The following is a 19,121-nucleotide window of genomic DNA, read 5'->3' as shown; positions in this document are numbered from 1 at the left end:
GCTACTAAGACGGCAGCACATTTAAGAAACGTATATAACGTATTCCTTTGCTACACAACATTTCTAGGCCAAGATATGTGTATATGTACATTGCATTCATCTCTACTGTAATCAGCTATGATGAGATGTATACGTAATTCTAATGGTAGTCTATGGGACTTCTGGCAATTCCGTATATACAATACAGGCAGTCCCATAGACTTCCATTATAACACCTACTGCTCACTATACTGCTCCTGCGCCTTCACTCAGCACTTGGACCCCCACTGATATAAACTTCAGGTATGTCACTATGATGTGAAAAGTTTGTCCAAATGATAGGTACTCTTTCACAGTAGAGGGGATAAGTGTATGATTGCTGCGACCCCCTGCAATCTCAAGAATGAGGTCCCCAGCCTCCTGTCTGAACAGAGCAGCAGTCACATGTGCAAACCTCCATTGCATTCATTGTCTATGGCAGTGATTTTCAACTTTTTTTGAGCAGCGGCACACTTTTTATACCTAAAAAATCCCGGGGCACACCACCCACCAAAATGGCACAAAATGACACTAAAACAGTACATATTATACATATAGTTAATAATATAGATTATAAATGTATTTATACTCACTCAGTGTGAAACCTGGGCCTGTTTTCTTCTCCCCCCTGTGCTTCTCTCCTGTGCTTCTCTCCACCATACTTCTCCCCCCTACTTCTCTCCTGTGCTTCTCTCCACCATACTTCTCCCCCCTGCTTCTCTCCCCCAAACTTCTCCCCCCTGCTTCTCTCCCCCAAACTTCTCCCCCTGCTTCTCTCCCCCATGCTTCTCTCCCCCATGCTTCTCTCCACTATACTTCTCCCCCATGCTTCTTTCCTGTGCTTCTCTCCACCATACTTCTCCCCCCTGCTTCTCTCCTGTGCTTCTCTCCACCATACTTCTCCCCCCTGCTTCTCTCCTGTGCTTCTCTCCCCCATGCTTCTCTCCTGTGCTTCTCTCCCCCATGCTTCTCTCCTGTGCTTCTCTCCACCATACTTCTCCCCCTGCTTCTCTCCTGTGCTTCTCTCCCCCATGCTTCTCTCCTGTGCTTCTCTCCCCCATGCTTCTCTCCTGTGCTTCTCTCCCCCATGCTTCTCTCCTGTGCTTCTCTCCCCTCTGCTTCTCTCCACCAAACTTCTCTCCCCCCTGCTTCTCTCCATCAAACTTCTCTCCCTTCTGCTTCTCTCCGTTGTTTCTCTCCACCATCCCCGCAGCGCACCACGCAACCGCCCACATTATAATCCGTCACTGATCGCTGCGCATTGGCGGGGAACAAAACAAAGGGGCACCATAGTTTGGGGAACTTTCCCCGCAGCACACCTGACCATGTGTCGCGGCACACTAGTGTGCCGCGGCACACTGGTTGAAAATCACTGGTCTATGGGAGCCACTGGAGATAGCCAAGCACTGTCCCCCCTACACAAAATAAACCCTGTGTAGCCTAATCCTGCACTGATGTTACTCCACTGCCCACAATTCCCGCTAATCTACAGACAATAGAAGAGGGAGCGGGTGGAAAGTGTTAGGGTCAGGAAAGAACACCCAGCCAAGAGTAATGTCTATCTATGCCCAGGGGCGTAGCTAAAGGCTGATGGGCCCTGGTGCAAAATTTTAGCTTGGGGCCCCCCATCTCACCCGATCAGGCAAAGTCCTATCTAACGTTATATCCAATTACTCTAATGTGCCACCATGTTCTAATGCATTGTCACTGCCTCCACCTCATGTACTGCACTACTGCCCCCTATAATTAATGGATTGTACTGTGTCATTGTCTAATCATTGTATTCCAATCTTTGACTCTCCAGCTGAAAAACTACAACTCTCATCATAAACTGCCAGTTGGATATGATGGGGGTTGTAGTGCTGCAACCTGAAGAGCCAAATGCTGCAAAACTCCCATAATAAACTGTCAGCAGGGCACGATGAAGTTTGAACTTCTGCAACCTGGAGAAGTCACCTGATATCACCTGCAGTCCTATGTAACACCACAGATAACAGTGATATCCCTCTGAGTACAGATAATGTAGTAGTCACCTGCAGTCCTATGTAACACCACAGATAACACAGTGATATCTCTGAGTACAAATAATGCAGTAGATGTCACCTGCAGTCCTATGTAACACCACAGATAACACAGTGATATCCCTCTGAGTACAGATAATGTAGTAGTCACCTGCAGTCCTATGTAACACCACAGATAACACAGTGATATCTCTGAGTACAGGTAATGTAGTAGTCACCTGCAGTCCTATGTAACGCCACAGACAACACAGTGATATCTCTGAGTACAGATAATGTAGATATAGACCCCCTGTCTAGCCCCCCACATAGTATAGACTCCCTGTGTAGCCCCCCCACAGTATAGACCCCCTGTGTAGCCCCCCCACAGTATAGACCCCCTGTGTAGATCCCCCTCAGTACAGACCCCCTGTGTAACCCTCTCATAGTATAGCCCCCTTGTGCAGCCCCCCACAGTATAGACCCCCTGTGTAGCCCCCCTCCCATATTATAGACCCCTTGTGCAGCCCCCCTCATAGTATAGACCCCTTGTGCAGCCCCCCTCATAGTATAGACCCCTTGTGCAGCCCCCCCAGTATAGACCCCTTGTGCAGCCCCCCACAGTATAGACCCCCTGTGTAGCCCCCCTCCCATAGTATAGACCCCTTGTGCAGCCCCCCTCATAGTATAGACCCCTTGTGCGCCCCCCCCCAGTATAGACCCCTTGTGCAGCCCCCCCAGTATAGACCCCTTGTGCAGCCCCCCCAGTATAGACCCCTTGTGCAGCCCCCCCCAGTATAGACCCCTTGTGCAGCCCCCCCCTCCCAGTATAGACCCCTTGTGCAGCCCCCCACATCGCAACATTTATGTAAAAAATGAAAAAAACTAAATAAACTCACCTCACCTGGATCCTTGATCTCCCTCAGGCCTGGCAGCTTCTCTTCAGTTCAGTGAGCTTACGGGATGCTGGCCCTGGCCGGAAGCTCACTGATGCAGGACCGATGCGCCCGGATTTCTCCTCTCAACTGCACGGCAGCTGACATGTGACGTGATGATGTCACATGTCAGCTGCCCAGGGCCGGTTTTAGACTAAATGTGGCCCTGGGCAAAGTTAAAGGTGGGGCCCCATATGCTGAAATATTGTAGCAATAATTTAAGGTCCCCATACATTTTACACTTTTGTTGGTGGTACCTGCTGCTCATGGTGGGTTCGGCCATCAGTGTAAGGTGTATGGGGCTCTGTGGACAGTCTGACAGATGACATCAGTGGACATAAGGGGTCGGGCGTGATGGAAAATCAACATCCAACCTCTTTGTTCTCAGAGAGATAAGCCGCCATCAGATCTGTCTGGCTAGAGCTTATCCCTCTTATAGAGAACACAGGAACACTCATCTGTGCAGAACATTCCTGTGTATGGGGAGGATGGGGCCAGATGGGAGAGATAATTGTCTTCTGAAGGACTGTTCAGCCAGCAGTTATTGGAAGTGTACGGCCACTTTAAGGGCCGTGTTACACGGCCTGATATTCCGGAGAAGTGAGCGCCAATCTAGTAGAATGGAGCTTGCTTACAGAGCCTACTACATGGCTCAATTATCGTGCAGCAAAGGCTGTATATATATATATATATATATATATATATATATCATTAGTGATGTCTGTGCAGCCCTTGCTGTATATAGTGAACAATAAAGATATATACTACCTGATCACGTTTCCCGGTGTCCTCCGGCCGTGTCTCTGGGATCTCCCAGTCACCGCAGCTGCAGCTCTCACTTCTGGTCCCCTCTCTGAAGTGATCGGCCGCTCAGACAATCACTGGCCGTAACAAACAGACAAAGCCTGAGGACACCGGGGAACGTGATCAGGTAAGTAACAGCTTTATTATGTTATACGCACAATCAGCAGCCAATGATTTTTACACTTGCCAAAAGACAATGATCAGTTGATGACTGTAGTCTTTATTACACAGAGCGATATCGTCCGGATTTGGACAATTTTCGCTCCGTGTATTAGGCCCTTACTCACATTGAGTCAGTTCAGAAGGTTACATGCCAGGACTGCCGCTACAGGGCAGGACTGCCGCTACAGGGCGGCACTGCCGCTACATGCCGGGACTGCCGCTACAGGGCAGGACTGCCGCTACAGGGCGGGACTGCCGCTACATGCCGGGACTGCCGCTACATGCCGGGACTGCTGCTACATGCCGGGACTGCAGCACACCGCACACCGGAGCAGAGCGTCCTGTAGCCTCTGTGTGACCCCTGATAGCTGTAGCCAGGGATCATTCACAGACGCTGCAGGACGCTCCCAGTGTGCTCCTGCCTCTGACACATTATGTAATTGCGGTAGGGGGCCCCCGGGGGATGGGGGCCCTAGGCAAGTGCCCTGTTTGCCCCCCCCTAACGCCGGCCATGCAGCTGCCGAGGAGGAGGAGGAGGAGGAGGAGGAGAAGTCCCTGCGCCGCGGTCCTGCATCAGTGAGCTTCCGGCCAGGGCCGGCATCCCGGAAGCTCACTGAACTTAAAGAGGTCCGGCGGGTTGGGGGAGCACAGGAGGAAGTGGCAAGGGGGGCCGTGCGGGCCCCCCTAGCGTAGGGGCCCGGTCGCCATGGCGACCCCTGCGACCCCTATAGCTACGCCACTGTCTATGCCAGTTAGCTGTTTGGGGGGCTGATATTACTACATTATCTACTACAATCTCTGACTGTTGCATTATAAAACCTTGTATTACATTTTAACACTTGTATTTTACAGCTTGTGGGAATAAGCGTGTTGCTGCTGATACATCTGACTGTTACCTGACTTTTCATCAACTGCTCTTACACCTTCATGGGAATAAGGAGTAAGACATCTACGTGTTATTAGACCTCAATGGCGAATTCAAATATATATTTTTATGGGGAAATGTTTTTTGTTTTATTTTGCAGGCCTGGATGGTTTAAGCAGATATTCACAGATTTCATTTCATTCACCTTAAAGCTTGTGCTTAAAGGTCAGGTGAGGACTGCAATGTTTGCTTGTGTCTCCTTCATTCATATGTGTGTTGTTTGTTTTACCTGGATGATATGTTTCACCTACACTGAGCCATTATAGCAATCTATCAGAGCAGGACAGACAGCCATTACTGTAATATGGTTAGCTCCCAGAATATTTTCTACTCTGGATAGACATATATCCACATCTCAACTGGGCCCTAATAGGGAGCAAGGATTGTCTAGTTGTACTCATTAAGGCTTTACTTACATAAAACCTAAAATCCTTCTTGTCTTTTGCCAAAAGCCTCTCTGTCATGATGGAATTTTTGGAAATCACTGAAAAGAACATGTAGTCATGACCTTAAAATGGGCTTAAAGTTTACATACAGGTCTGGTTTATTAGGAATCAGAAAATGTGCAGGTTAGGGACCAACCTTAATTGATCTTTTTTAAGTAGATCCAAATCTATGATCACAAATGTAGCTACGAATACAGTCAATGGGGGAGATTTATCAAACATGGTGTAGGGTAGCTTCACACGTACCGTATCGCTGCGTATTTATCACTGCGTTTTTATCGCTGCGTGTTTGGTGCAATTTTTACATGCGAGTTTTGATTTTCACATGATTTTCATGTGAAAATCAAAACTCGCATGTAAAAATTGCACCAAACACGCAGCGATAAAAACGCATTGATAAATACGCAGCGATACGGTACGTGTGAAGGCACCCGTAAAGTAGAATTGTCTTAGTTGCCCCTAGCAACCAATCAGATTCCACCTTTAATTCCTCACAGGCTCTTTTGAAAATGAAAGGTGGAATCTGATTGGTTGCTAGGGGCAACTGAGCCAGTTTCACTTTACACCATGTTTGATAAATCTCCCCCAATGTATTTAGCCAAAGTTGTGGGGTTTGGCATACAAACCTGGATGTATAAAGAGAATGGGTATATTTTGTAGGGATGAATGGTATGACTAATACATTCTTCCTTTTTTCCCCTGAAGATTTGTAAAGAAATCAATTACGTGGCAAACCTACTTGCTAATTTCATCCAAGACAGAGCAGGTATATCTAACTATGTTCTGTTTATTTGGAGGTAATTATTGAGGATATATTCACAGTTTGCAATGACTGCAAAAATCATGAATGTGATATGGCACAAAGCCATGAATACATTTTTGCATTATGTTCATTGAGGGTGGAGATGATAGCTGTCCATGGTTGGTCTGGGTTACCTGTTGCAGAGGAATTACGCCTGGGCCCTGGTGCCTGAGAGAGCCAAAGACATCTTTGTCAAATAAAAGTCCTTTTCCACAGTTGAATGAATGCCATAGTTGGCCCATCTAAAAGGGACGGCGATCAGACAACGAATGAGGAGGTGCTTGTTTGTCAGCAGATCGTATTTTGTGTGTGGCTAATAAAATTATAAAATGGGCCTTCAGACACTAGTATTTAAAAACCAATTGGTAGGTGGGAATTTTGCTACTGATCAGACCAATGGTGTTTCTAAGAACTTTGATGAATGGTCATTGTCTATGTGGCAATGAGGGTAGTTGTGTAACTATAAGGGGATCCTTAATGCACCTCTGCTCTATAACAAGAGACCAGTATTATATGTGGCACATTCAGGGCCGGCCTAAGGGTAAATGGCGCCCTGTGCGAAACCTTTTTTTTTTCGCGCCCCCCCCCCCCACCCCTTAAGGTAACATAAAGCTTCTTCAGCCTCCCACCCATCCAGACAACACCCATCACCCGAGCCCCCCCCCCCCCGCCATACACACAACTACCCCCCCAGCAATTCACACAACTAACACCCCCAGCCCCCCCAAACAACTACAGCCCCCACACAACTACAGCTCCCCACACAACTAACACCCCCAGCCCCCAAAACAACTACCACCCCTAATTCCCCACGGTCCGGATGAGGTCATGCTACGGTGTCACGCAGTGGAGAGGAGCTAAGCACTGCGAGAGGAGGGCGGCCAGGGATGCTCCAGCAGAGAGCTGCACTGCACATCTAACTAGAAATAGAAGTTAGATGTGCTGGGTATCTATTTCTAAGTCAGGCGTGCAGTGCAGCTCTCTTCCTGCCTGCCAGAGCGCCCCCCCCAGCTGGCCGGGAGTGAGGCGCCCTGTACAAGCGCACAGGTCACACACCCCAAAAGCACACTCCACATGTTTAACATGGGGAGCTATTACACATTTTGCATTGGGTTCCATATGTTCTAACTTATGGTTCTGAAGGAAGGGTCTGAGAAACTCAATTGCAAAGTCAATACGTATCTAGGTCTTGCAGGTCAAAATAAGGTTGAAACAGAATCATGTCTTCTCAAATCTTCTTGTAGAAAACTTTCTCAGTTATGAAGATATTGGAGTAGATATTGATATCACATCTTTTCCGGTCATAAAAGAGAACTACATGGAGTCGTACCACAAGGTAAGTGATAATACTAGTTCTAGGAGGTTATAGCATCATATTTTGGTAAGGGCATCATTACGGTAAAGTTAGAAAATGTCCAAATAGAAGAATGAAATATGTAGAAAAGACAGCACTGCTTGGTGTGGAAACTCCTAATATCAGGATGTGACAGAAGGTGAATAGGTTATCCTCACCTGAGTATGTGGTGATAAGGAAGAGGCACAGCACAAACCACATCAGGTGGAGGACATAGGACGGCAGCTCCCAAGACACAGTTTTGTCTCTGATAGATAAGACTCAATCACAGCTGAGAAATAAAAGCTGAGCTGTAATTGGTTGGTTTTTGTCTGATTTCTCTTGTCTCAGACAGATTGATGGGATAGGTCGGGGCCATAGTCTTGTTATGGTGAAGAAAGATGACAGCAGACCCACACAATAAACATCTGCAGTGCATACATTAATATCTTTATTATTCAGTTAAATAAAAAATACCTTTTAAGAAATTTCTCAAATAATTATAAACTGATAAAAATTACATTTTGTGACATTATGAATCCTGGTATCCTGATATCCCTAGAAATCTGTTGAGATCTTTATGTGTGTGTCTTCCTCTCTTCTGCAGGGTCTTCTGGCCTATAAGAACCACACTGTTTTCTACAATGCCTCCACATTCTCCCCGTCACTTCTAACATACAACAGGATGCTCTATTTCTGGTTTTCGGAGCAGATCCTGGACTCTCTAGTACTGGGATATTTCCTTGATCAGCGTTTGTCACTGACTCTTAAAGGAGCTGAGCTACAGGTAAATCTAAAGCACATTCACACATATAGTTGTCTGTTATAGGCCCCATTCATAAAAACAGTATAACAGAAAAAGTGTGCACAGGCATAGAATTGTGCCACCATTTACACAATTTCTGGCATAAGCTATGTCAGTATGTGGGAGGCTGCATCCCCTTTGCTAAAGCTCATCCACTTTTCTTGTCACTTTGAAAAAGTCAGGTAAAAAGCACAAAATGGCAAGAAGTGTTATATTTTAGCGCAAATATGGCATGTGCAACTTTTCTTCACCAGATAACAATGTTTTTAAAACATTTTCCTCCACAACACTGCCAAATCTATCTAGAAATGCAGCGATTTCAGTGTCACACATATTTTATTACTGCAAAATTATAAAGTTTTGCCACTCTGAGTAAGTTGACTGTTGACCCCTATAGAAGCTGAATTGACTACCATATGGTTTGACACCTCCTCTCCTATTTACAGAAATGGCAAAAGATTACTTTTTCTGTTCAGTTCTGGCAGTGGCCTTTTTGTAAAAGTGCTAATATGAAATGCAACCATATTGGTTCTCAGCGATTGCAAATTGATGACCATAGAAATTAGTGATTAACATTACTTTGTAGAGGTGAGCAACTTTAGGCCTACCCTATCACAAATTGGGTCACAGTTTGGTGGCTATTAGAATGTATTCGGAAAATGGATTTTGTTAAGCTTTAGAATTTTTGGCAAATTGGCTCTGTCATTGTGTCATATGGACTGACAAATCTAGTTAAACAATTAACGCATTGATTCTATTGGTATCAAAATAAAGGGCCATACCAACCACAAGCACTTATCACACGTCTGTAGGATAAGCTTAACAAAGACCTATAGGGTCGAAACTTTGCGCCTTTGTACCAGATATATGTGAATATAGATTGGACTTGATTTCACCTACGGATGCTGTTGGATTCTCCTATTCTTCAAGTTTGTTCCTAGCCTGCATACGGATTGCATGCCCACAGACTTAAACTTATTTTGCTGTTCCTATGTGAGAAATAAAACAAAAGACACTATTATTATTATTATTATTATTGTTATTATTATTATTATTATTATATTTTTTGCATTCAGGATATTCTCAAGGAAGATAAAGCATCCCATCAGGAAATCCTACAAGAGGTAACATGAAGCATGCACATTAAGGCTGGGTTCACACTATGTAAAACACACGGCCGTATTTCATAAAACCGGTAATAATTGCGCAAACAACGGCCATTATTTGTAAAATAACTACCGTTGTTTGCGCAATTACGGACGGTTTTATGAAATACGGCCTTGTTTTTTATGTAGTGTGAACCTGGCCTAATTATTCACAATGGCCCATATTTATCAAAGTGTGTAAAATAGAAACTAGTGTAAATGACCCATAACAACCAATCATAGCTCAGTTTTCAGTTCTGAAAAAAATAAAAGCTGAGCTGTGATTGGTTGCTCTGGGTAGTTTATACCAGTTCCTATTTTACACACTTTAATACATCTGAAACATTTTGCTTAGCGTCATTTTTTATTTTGTTCAGCTATTTCTTAGTCATGAACCTTTAAAAAAAAATTACTGGGTAGAAAAAAAAATGTTGTTGCACTTGACTGCTGTGAGCAATGCAGCAGCCGTGCACAGTGTATGGTGACAACCCTGGTCATTCTGGAGAGGTGGTAGCGGAGTTATGAGAACAAGTAGAGGAGTGAGTATGAGGGGTTTTTTTGTCCTGCCCTTCCCTGCTTCCAGGTAATTTTTTTGAAAAAAGGTTGGAAAACACCTTTAAGAGCATGCTTACGCAGCTTAATAGGGTATTCTGCTATCAGAAAAGTGTATTAAAATAAAACCCCAACAAATATAACTTACTAATATAGTGTTATAACTAATAGTACTGGCTTTTGTGTGATTCACCCCTGACAGGAAGTTTAAAACAAAAGAACTATGAAATGTATACTGTCTTCAGCTCCCCAGCTCCCCCCTCTCTCTGTAGACAACGCATCATCCTCTGAGGTCACAGGTGGCTTGATCTTGTCTCTGAACTCTAGCCCCGACCCCTCAGAGATATCACTCTGACCTGCATCACTGTCTGTCATATACACAGATACATTTTTTTATTGGGACATTTAGGGAGAATGAGGGGTATTTACAGCATACTGCCTTGTCATGAATGATTCTACACAAAGAGCAGACAGGGAGTTAATACAGCGGGTGCTGCAAACTTACTGTAATACTCTACAGTGAAATATAATGTTCTGCAACAACTTTGGGCCAGGAACTGACCAGAGTACAGTGGGAGGGGAGTAGACAGGGTGGGAGGGCTATGATGTAGAGCTAAGGGAAAGCAATGCATTCTGAGAATTGTAGTACTGAGCAACTGCTCAACCAGGAAGTACAGAACTAAAACCTCCAAAATAAATGGATTTTTTTGTGGTTTCAGGAATAGGAATGACTCAGTTGTTATCTCAACTCATGTATGTACAGTGAGTGACCTCAACTTTCAGGCAGGCTGAAGGAGGGGCAGTCTATTGAAAGACACTAATGCCCCTATTCCACGAGTCGTTTGGAGGAGCAAACGAGCGCTATTAGCGTTCGTTTGCTCCTCGTTCCCCGCTCGCTGCCGCCGCTATTCAACGCGGCTGCAGCGAGCGGGTGAGTGCGGGAGGGGGCGGCGGGGAACTGCGGGGGGGCTGCCCGGGGGATCGCTGATCGTCCGGGCAGCCCATAGGATATAGCAGCGTCTGCTGCCGACGCTCCTATTCAACGGAGCGACGGCAGCAGATCGCTGCTATATCAGTCGCTGCAACGATCAGCGACTGCAACCATCAGCCGACATGAACGATGTCGGCTGATCGTTGCACTCTATTCCACGGGACGAATATCGTTCGTAGCGGCCGATATCGGCCGAATACGAACGATATTGCTCCTCTAAACGACCCGTGGAATAGGGCCTTAACAGATTACTCTAGACAATAGATTTTGCTTACACATGTGAATGTGTGATTCACATTTTCCTCATTCTATGATGTCATCTAATGAATGTGCTTTTTTTATTGTATAGATCCTCCAAGAACATACTGCTGCAAAAGTGTGGAGTCTGACAGCTCCGAATATCAAAATTACACCAAAGGGGACTATTGTTACCGCTTCTGTCGCTGTCCAGATTAACACCTCTTCTTCAGCACAGTTATATTTTGAAGCGGTGGGTACAAGGATGGCTAAACAGCTAAATATGATACACAGGGCCGGACTGGGGCTGAAAAGCAGCCCTGGCACACAAACCCCACCAGCCCACATATATATTCCCCACACATGTTGAGCAGAAATTTTTACATATGTGAAGTATTACTCCCTGCAGACTATAGAAGAGTATACAGCAGTGATATCCCATAGCAGATGTACATAGATGCTGAGAGTATACAGCCATTACAGAGGATCTTTCCCCACTCCTGTCATTGTGCTGTTCCCCTATCCGACGCCTAAATAAATTATCTCAGACTGCTGACTAAATGGAATTCACAGACGCTGAAATAAATTCATAACCTGGACCCCAAAAAAATGTATGACACAGGCCTAAAATGCATACCCCAACATGTAACTTCAGACCCCAGGCCACATTAACTTATACTGCAAACTCCAAAGGAAACACAGATCCAAGACTGCCTCTCCCCACACAGCTCAATCCCCTCAACCTCCAATCTCTCGAGTGCACCCCCTCCATACTCCACCATTCTCTATAGTGTGCACCACCTCCGTACTCCTCCATTCTCTATAGTGTGCACCACCTCCGTACTCCTCCATTCTCTATAGTGTGCACCTCCTCCGTACTCCTCCATTCTCTATAGTGTGTACCACCTCCGTACTCCTCCATTCTCTATAGTGTGTACCACCTCCGTACTCCTCCATTCTCTATAGTGTGCACCACCTCCGTACTCCTCCATTCTCTATAGTGTGCACCACCTCCGTACTCCTCCATTCTCTATAGTGTGCACCTCCTCCGTACTCCTCCATTCTCCATAGTGTGCACCACCTCCGTACTCCTCCATTCTCTATAGTGTGCACCACCTCTGTACTTCTCCATTCTCTATAGTGTGCACCTCCTCCAGGTAACACAGAGGGGACACAACCAGAGTGACACTGCCAGGAGCCACACTGTGTGACAATGTGAGTGCGATGTGCTGCATCACCGGCTCTCACACACACCTGTCCTAGCTGATCTGCCTCTTTCTTGCACAGTAAACGCTTAGGGGAAGATTTATGAAAGGGTGTAAATATACACCTGGTGTAAACTGCCCACAGCAACCAATCACAGCTCAGCTTCCAGCTCTGGTAAAATATAAGAGGAGCTGTGATTGGTTGCTGTGGGCAGTTTACACCACGTGTATATTTACATCCTTCTTCTATGCCCCATATTTTTCACTTCAAGTCCGATCTGTGCCCCATATATTTGATTAAAGCCCCTCTATGCTCCAATTACTAGTGTCCCCCCCACAGTGCCCCCACCAGAGAAAAAAACAAACAAACAACAACTCTCCTGTGACCCGTTCCTGCAGCTCCTCTCCCGGCAGCGCGTGTCTTTTCTCTATCAGGCATCAGTGTGACTTCTGGTGCTGCATGGTTTTGCTAATGGCTTTGTAGTCCTAGTCCTACACACTACTTACCCCACCTGACCCCCCCCCCCCCCCCCACACACACACACACTACCCCACCTTAACCCCCCCCCCCCCCTAGGTAATTTTGACTACAGGGCGAATCTTGATAAAAGCAGTGTGTGTATTATGACATGGAGCAGTGTTATTCAACCTTTTTCAAATTGAGGCAAAAAAGTCATTCAGTGACTCACAGGTGACGTCTTCTTTGTTCTGAGGTGTCACTTTCCCTTTTCCTCTCCATCCAGCCCAGACCTCCATGATGATTTCTTGCAGCTACAATTCATCTCTTCTGAACCTGCCAGACAAACATCTTAGGTTCCGCACTTACAACAACTTCCACTTTTTTGTGTCATGTGCAGTAAAGTAGAGATGAGCGAACCGGCTGAGGTTTGGCTTTGTATGAACCTGAATTATCGGTTTCTGATTCCCGCTGTCTGGCCGCTCCGTGGAGAGGATGGATACAGCCTGAGGACCGCCTGGAAAACTGGGATACAGCCATAGCCATAGGCTGTATCCCAGTTTTCCAGACAGTCCTCTGGCTGTATCCACCCTCTCCACGGAGCGGCCAGACAGCGGGAATCAGAAACCGATAATTCAGGTTCTTACAAACCCGAACCTCAGCCGGTTCGCTCATCTCTACAGTAAAGTTAGTAGGTATGTGGGTTGCCCCCTGTATATAGAATCCCCTGCTGTGCTCCCATATAATAATAAGGCCACCTGTGCAGTGCCCCAATAGTAATAATCCCCCCTGTGCTGTCCCCATAGTAATAATCCCCCCCGTGCTCTGTCCCATAGTAGTTATCCCCCTGTGCTGTCCCCATAGTACTCCCCCTGTTCTGCACCCCCATAGTAATCCCCCCGTGCTGCACCCCCACAGTAATTCCCCCTGTGCTCTGCTTCATAATACAGCCCCCATTCCCCCCCCCCCCCCCCCCCCCGCATTGCCAAATACAAACAAAAACATTATACTCACCTTATTCTGAAATACAGCGGGTCCTTCTCTCTTCTGATCTCCTCGCAGGCCGTATCCTCCCAATAAACTTGCGGTCCCGTGGGCTGTGGGTGGGCGGCACTATCGTCAGTCTGAGCATGATGTTTCGGAGGGGCGGCCGCTGACAGGGGCACACTAATTAAGACTCACACACTCACACACTACCCTACCTGACCCCCACACACACACACTCACACATTAGCCCACCTGACAAATCCACCCCACACTCACTACCCCACCTGACACTCCACACACACTCACACACTACCCCACCTGACAAATCCCCCACACACGCTCACACTACCCCACCTGACAAATCCCCCACTCACGCTCACACTACCCCACCTGACAAATCCCACACACGCTCACACTACCCCACCTGACAAATCCCCCACTCACACTACCCCACCTGACAAATCCCCCACATACGCTCGCTCTACCCCACCTGACAAATCCCCCACTCACACTACCCCACCTGACAAATCCCCCACATACGCTCACACTACCCCACTTGACAAATCTCCCACTCACACTATCCCACCTGACAAATCCCCACACACACACTCACACTATCCCACCTGACGAATCCCCCCACACATACTCACACTATCCCACCTGACAAATCCCCCCCACACACTCACATTCACACTATGCCACCTGACAAATCCCCCCCACACACACTCACACTATCCCACCTGACAAATCCCCCCCACACACACTCACACTACCCCACCTGACAAATCCCCCACATACGCTCACACTACCCCACTTGACAAATCTCCCACTCACACTATGCCACCTGACAAATCCCCCCCACACACACTCACACTATCCCATCTGACAAATCCCCCCCACACACACTCACACTATCCCACCTGACAACCCCCCCCCACACACTCACACTATCCCACCTGACAACCCCCCCCACACACACTCACACTATGCCACCTGACAACCCCCCCACACACACTCACACTATGCCACCTGACAAATCCCCCCCCCCACACACTCACTCTCCCACCTGACAAATCCCCCCCCCACACACTCACACTCTCCCACCTGACAAATCCCCCCCTCCCCTCTCCACTCCTCCACCTGACAATCCCGCCCCTGCCACCGCCTCCCCCCGCCTGTCCGAATCGGCGCTTCTGCCACCTCACCCCTCCGTGGCCTGCTCCTTCCACCTCAGCACGCTTTTTTCCGTGCGGCCCGCTCCTTTCACCGCAGCCCGCCCCTGCTCCTGGCGTGCTCAACCAATCAATGTGGAACAGGAGCGTGGGGCCGCTGCGACTGGCTGTTGTGCATGTACAACGCATGCGCCACAGCCAGCTGCAGCGGCCCCACGCTCCTGCTCCGAGTTGATTGGATGAGCACGCCAGGAGCAGGGGCGGGCTGCAGTGGAACGAGCGGGCCAGGACGGGACGGGCTGCGGTGGAAGGAGCGGGCCGGAAGGAGAGGAGCGGGCTGCGCGGTGGGAGGAGCGGGCCGCATCGGTGATTTTTTTTTTTTTATTGTGCAACCCGGGCGGCCCACGGACTGGTAATCCGGCCAGCCCAGCGGGCATTTGCCCGGTTTGCCAGATTACCAGTCCGGGCCTGATGATACACAAGTAACATGCTGAACACAATTCCTTTCTCCTAGTCAAATTGGGGGAGCACTTGAAAGTAAACGGTTCCATGTAAAGCAGATTCTATAATACTAGCCTGCCCCTTAAGGGTTTTTTGCCTTCTAAAATACAAAAAGTGCAACAGCACTTTTGTCTATACTTTAGCCACATGCAGTGTGCAACCCGCAGTGTAAACAGAGGCAGAGGCATAGGGTTGCTGCAAATTTTTCCCTTTTTTTTCTGTTTTTTGCCTTCTACTAAATCAATGCAGTAGGGTTATAGGTTGCACCTGATGGATTGATTTTTTTTCAACCATATCAAATATGTAACACAAAATGCATGTAGATTGTTTGTATCACCTGAGCGAGTATTGAGAATCTTCCTGGATTATTAAAACCTAAGGGTAGCTTCACACGAACCGTATCGCAAGGGATTTTCTGCTGCGGATCAGATTTGACTAATGGTGCGTTTACACAGGCAGATTTATCTGACAGATTTTTGAAGCCAAAGCCAGGAACAGACCATAAACAGGGAATGGGTCATGAAGGAAAGACTAAGCTTTCTCCTTTTTTTCAGATCCATTCCTGGCTATCTGTCAGATAAATCTGCCTGTGTAAACGCACCATAAGTGAATGAACACAGCATCAAATCTTCACCATCAAATCCCCTACCCCTTAATGTTATATAGTTGCATAGCACATTAGTGTTATAAGGATATGTGGTAGTTACATGACAATAAATCAGTGGATTCATGTCTTTCTCTTACTTTAGGAAACAGTTACTGCCGTCCAGGCCTCATATGCAGACAAAAATCTCATGCTGCATCCATCTGATCCTGTGTGAGTTTAAATCAACCCATGTAACCACATTTCAAACCTGTTAATCCAAAAATTCTTATTACTTGATGCCAAGAGAATTGTAAGACATATGCCTACAGGGGTGGACTGAAAATTGTCAGGGCACCCGAACAAAAGGGGTCATAGGCCCTTTACCACCCTCAATAGTTTCTTATTTTAATTCTTTTACTTTGTTTAACCTCTTCACAACCATTCCATTAAAATGAATAGACTTCAGAGCCTTCAGCCTGTTAATTCACATGCTGTGTTTGATGGCATGTACTCAGTGGCGCCGCAATGATGAGGCGACCTGAGTCGTCTGCCTCAGGCGGCGCCACCAGCTGTTATCATGGGGGCGGCATTCAGTGGCGTAGCTACCACGGTCGCAGCGCCGCCGCGACCGGGCCGCTACTGTACTGCCACTGTACTTCTCCCCTCCCACTCCTTCTTGTGACCGCAAGCAATGTTTTGCCTGCGATCACAAGAGGAGGCTGGGACGGCCCCCGGCTGACTTGCGGGGCAGGGAGCATCTTGACGGCAAAAAAACAGGTCCCGCGAAGCTCCGCCCCCTCCGCTGGAAGCCCCGCCCCCAGCCGCGGTAAGCCCGCCAGCGCGCCTGACAAGAAGACTAGAGGAACCATTCAGGTGAGTAAAGATTTTTTTGTTTTAAAGGGCATGATGGGGGGTGTAGTGGTATGATGATGGAACAAGAGGATGATGGGGGTGTAGTGGTATGATGATGGAACAAGAGGATGAGGGGTGTAGTGGTATGATGATGGAACAAGAGGATGATGGGGGGTGTAGTGGTATGATGATGGAACAAGAGGATGATGGGGGTGTAGTGGTATGATGATGATGATGGAACAAGAGGATGATGGGGGGTGTAGTGGTATGATGATGATGATGGAACAAGAGGATGATGGGGGTGTAGTGGTATGATGATGATGATGGAACAAGAGGATGATGGGGGGTGTAGTGGTATGATGGAACAAGAGGATGATGATGGAACAAGAGGATGATGGGGGGTGTAGTGGTATGATGGAACAAGAGGATGATGGGGGGTGTAGTGGTATGATGATGGAACAAGAGGATGATGGGGGTGTAGTGGTATGATGATGGAACAAGAGGATGATGGGGGGTGTAGTGGTATGGTGGTGGAACAAGAGGATGATGGGGGGTGTAGTGGTATGGTGGTGGAACAAGAGGATGATGGGTGGTGTAGTGGTATGGTGGTGGAACAAGAGGATGATGGGTGATGTAGTGGTATGGTGGTGGAACAAGAGGATGATGGGGGGTGTAGTGGTATGGTGGTGGAACAAGAGGATGATGGGGGTGTAGTGGTATGATGGAACAAGAGGATGATGATGGAACAAGAGGATGATGGGGGGTGTAGTGGTATGATGGAACAAGAGGATGATGGGGGGTGTAGTGGTATGATGATGATGATGGAACAAGAGGATGATGGGGGTGTAGTGGTATGATGATGGAACAAGAGGATGATGGGGGTGTAGTGGTATGATGGAACAAGAGATTGATGGGGGTGTAGTGGTATGATGAAGGAACAAGAGGATGATGGGGGGTATAGTGGTATGGTGGTGGAACAAGAGGATGATGGGGGGTGTAGTGGTATGATGATGGAACAAGAGGATGATGGGGGTGTAGTGGTATGATGGAACAAGAGATTGATGGGGGTGTAGTGGTATGATGAAGAAACAAGAGGATGATGGGGGTATAGTGGTATGGTGGTGGAACAAGAGGATGATGGGGGTGTAGTGGTATGATGATGATGGAACAAGAGGATGATGGGGGGTGTAGTGGTATGATGATGATGATGGAACAAGAGGATGATGGGGGTGTAGTGGTATGATGATGGAACAAGAGGATGATGGGGGTGTAGTGGTATGATGGAACAAGAGGATGATGGGGGTGTAGTGGTATGGTGATGAAGGAACAAGAGGATGATGGGGGGTGTAGTGGTATGATGATGGAACAAGAGGATGATGGGGGGTGTAGTGGTATGATGATGGAACAAGAGGATGATGGGGGGTGTAGTGGTATGATGATGGAACAAGAGGATGATGGGGGGTGTAGTGGTATGATGATGGAACAAGAGGATGATGGGGGTGTAGTGGTATGATGATGATGATGATGGAACAAGAGGATGATGGGGTGTAGTGGTATGATGATGAGGGTGTAGTGGTATGATGATTAAGGAACAAGAGGATGATGAAGGGTGTAGTGGTATGATGATGAAAGGGCAGGAGGATGAAGGGGGTGGTAGTATTATGATGGAGGTGTTTGTAGTATGATGATGGAGGGGCAGGAGGATGAAAGGGTCAGTAGTATGGTGATAAAGGGGCAGGAGGAGGGGACAACATGGGGGGCATCTGTAAGGGGGATAAAATGGGGGGCCATCTATATGGGGGATAACATGGGGGGCATCTATAAGAGGGACAACACGGGGCCATCTATAAGGGGGAAACATTGGGGGCCATCTATAAGGTGGACTACATGGGGGGGTGTATACAATAGGGCATGCACAGAGGGGGGCATGTACTTTAAGGGGGGTCACATAGTGTCAGGGCTACCTACTAAATGAGGGTGTAAAGGGGACAGTACAGATGTGCAGTTTTTAGAGAGATGATGGTGTCAGTGTGAGGAGCCTAATATGTCTGTCTGGCAGATTCTGTGGATTCGTGGCCCAGAGAAGTTCTCAAAATCGCCCACAACAGATGGAGAAGATGAAAAGGGAAGAACTCCGATCAGAGAAGACGTCCCCTGTGAGTCACTTGATATAACTGCACTGTAATGTATATGGTGTATAGATCCTGTG

The 19,121-nt window shown here is 47.3% G+C and overlaps 1 protein-coding gene across 1 annotated transcript in view; it reads left to right on the top strand.

Moving 5' to 3' along the window:
* CETP (cholesteryl ester transfer protein) overlaps positions 1-19,121 on the top strand; it is a 36,905-nt gene that overhangs the window by 8,644 nt on the left and 9,140 nt on the right. Inside the window, exons 5-12 of the mRNA XM_069965981.1 lie at positions 4,769-4,856; positions 4,942-5,011; positions 5,993-6,053; positions 7,334-7,425; positions 8,030-8,209; positions 9,304-9,351; positions 11,265-11,405; positions 16,224-16,291. Coding sequence (XP_069822082.1) covers positions 4,769-4,856; positions 4,942-5,011; positions 5,993-6,053; positions 7,334-7,425; positions 8,030-8,209; positions 9,304-9,351; positions 11,265-11,405; positions 16,224-16,291 — 748 coding nt within the window. The remainder of the gene's footprint in view (positions 1-4,768; positions 4,857-4,941; positions 5,012-5,992; positions 6,054-7,333; positions 7,426-8,029; positions 8,210-9,303; positions 9,352-11,264; positions 11,406-16,223; positions 16,292-19,121) is intronic.

This window comes from Dendropsophus ebraccatus, chromosome 4 (genome assembly GCF_027789765.1).
Source record: "Dendropsophus ebraccatus isolate aDenEbr1 chromosome 4, aDenEbr1.pat, whole genome shotgun sequence".
NCBI lineage: Eukaryota > Metazoa > Chordata > Amphibia > Anura > Hylidae > Dendropsophus > Dendropsophus ebraccatus.
The sequence above is the reverse complement of the archived record's forward strand: the minus strand, read 5'-3'. Positions and strand labels throughout refer to the sequence as shown.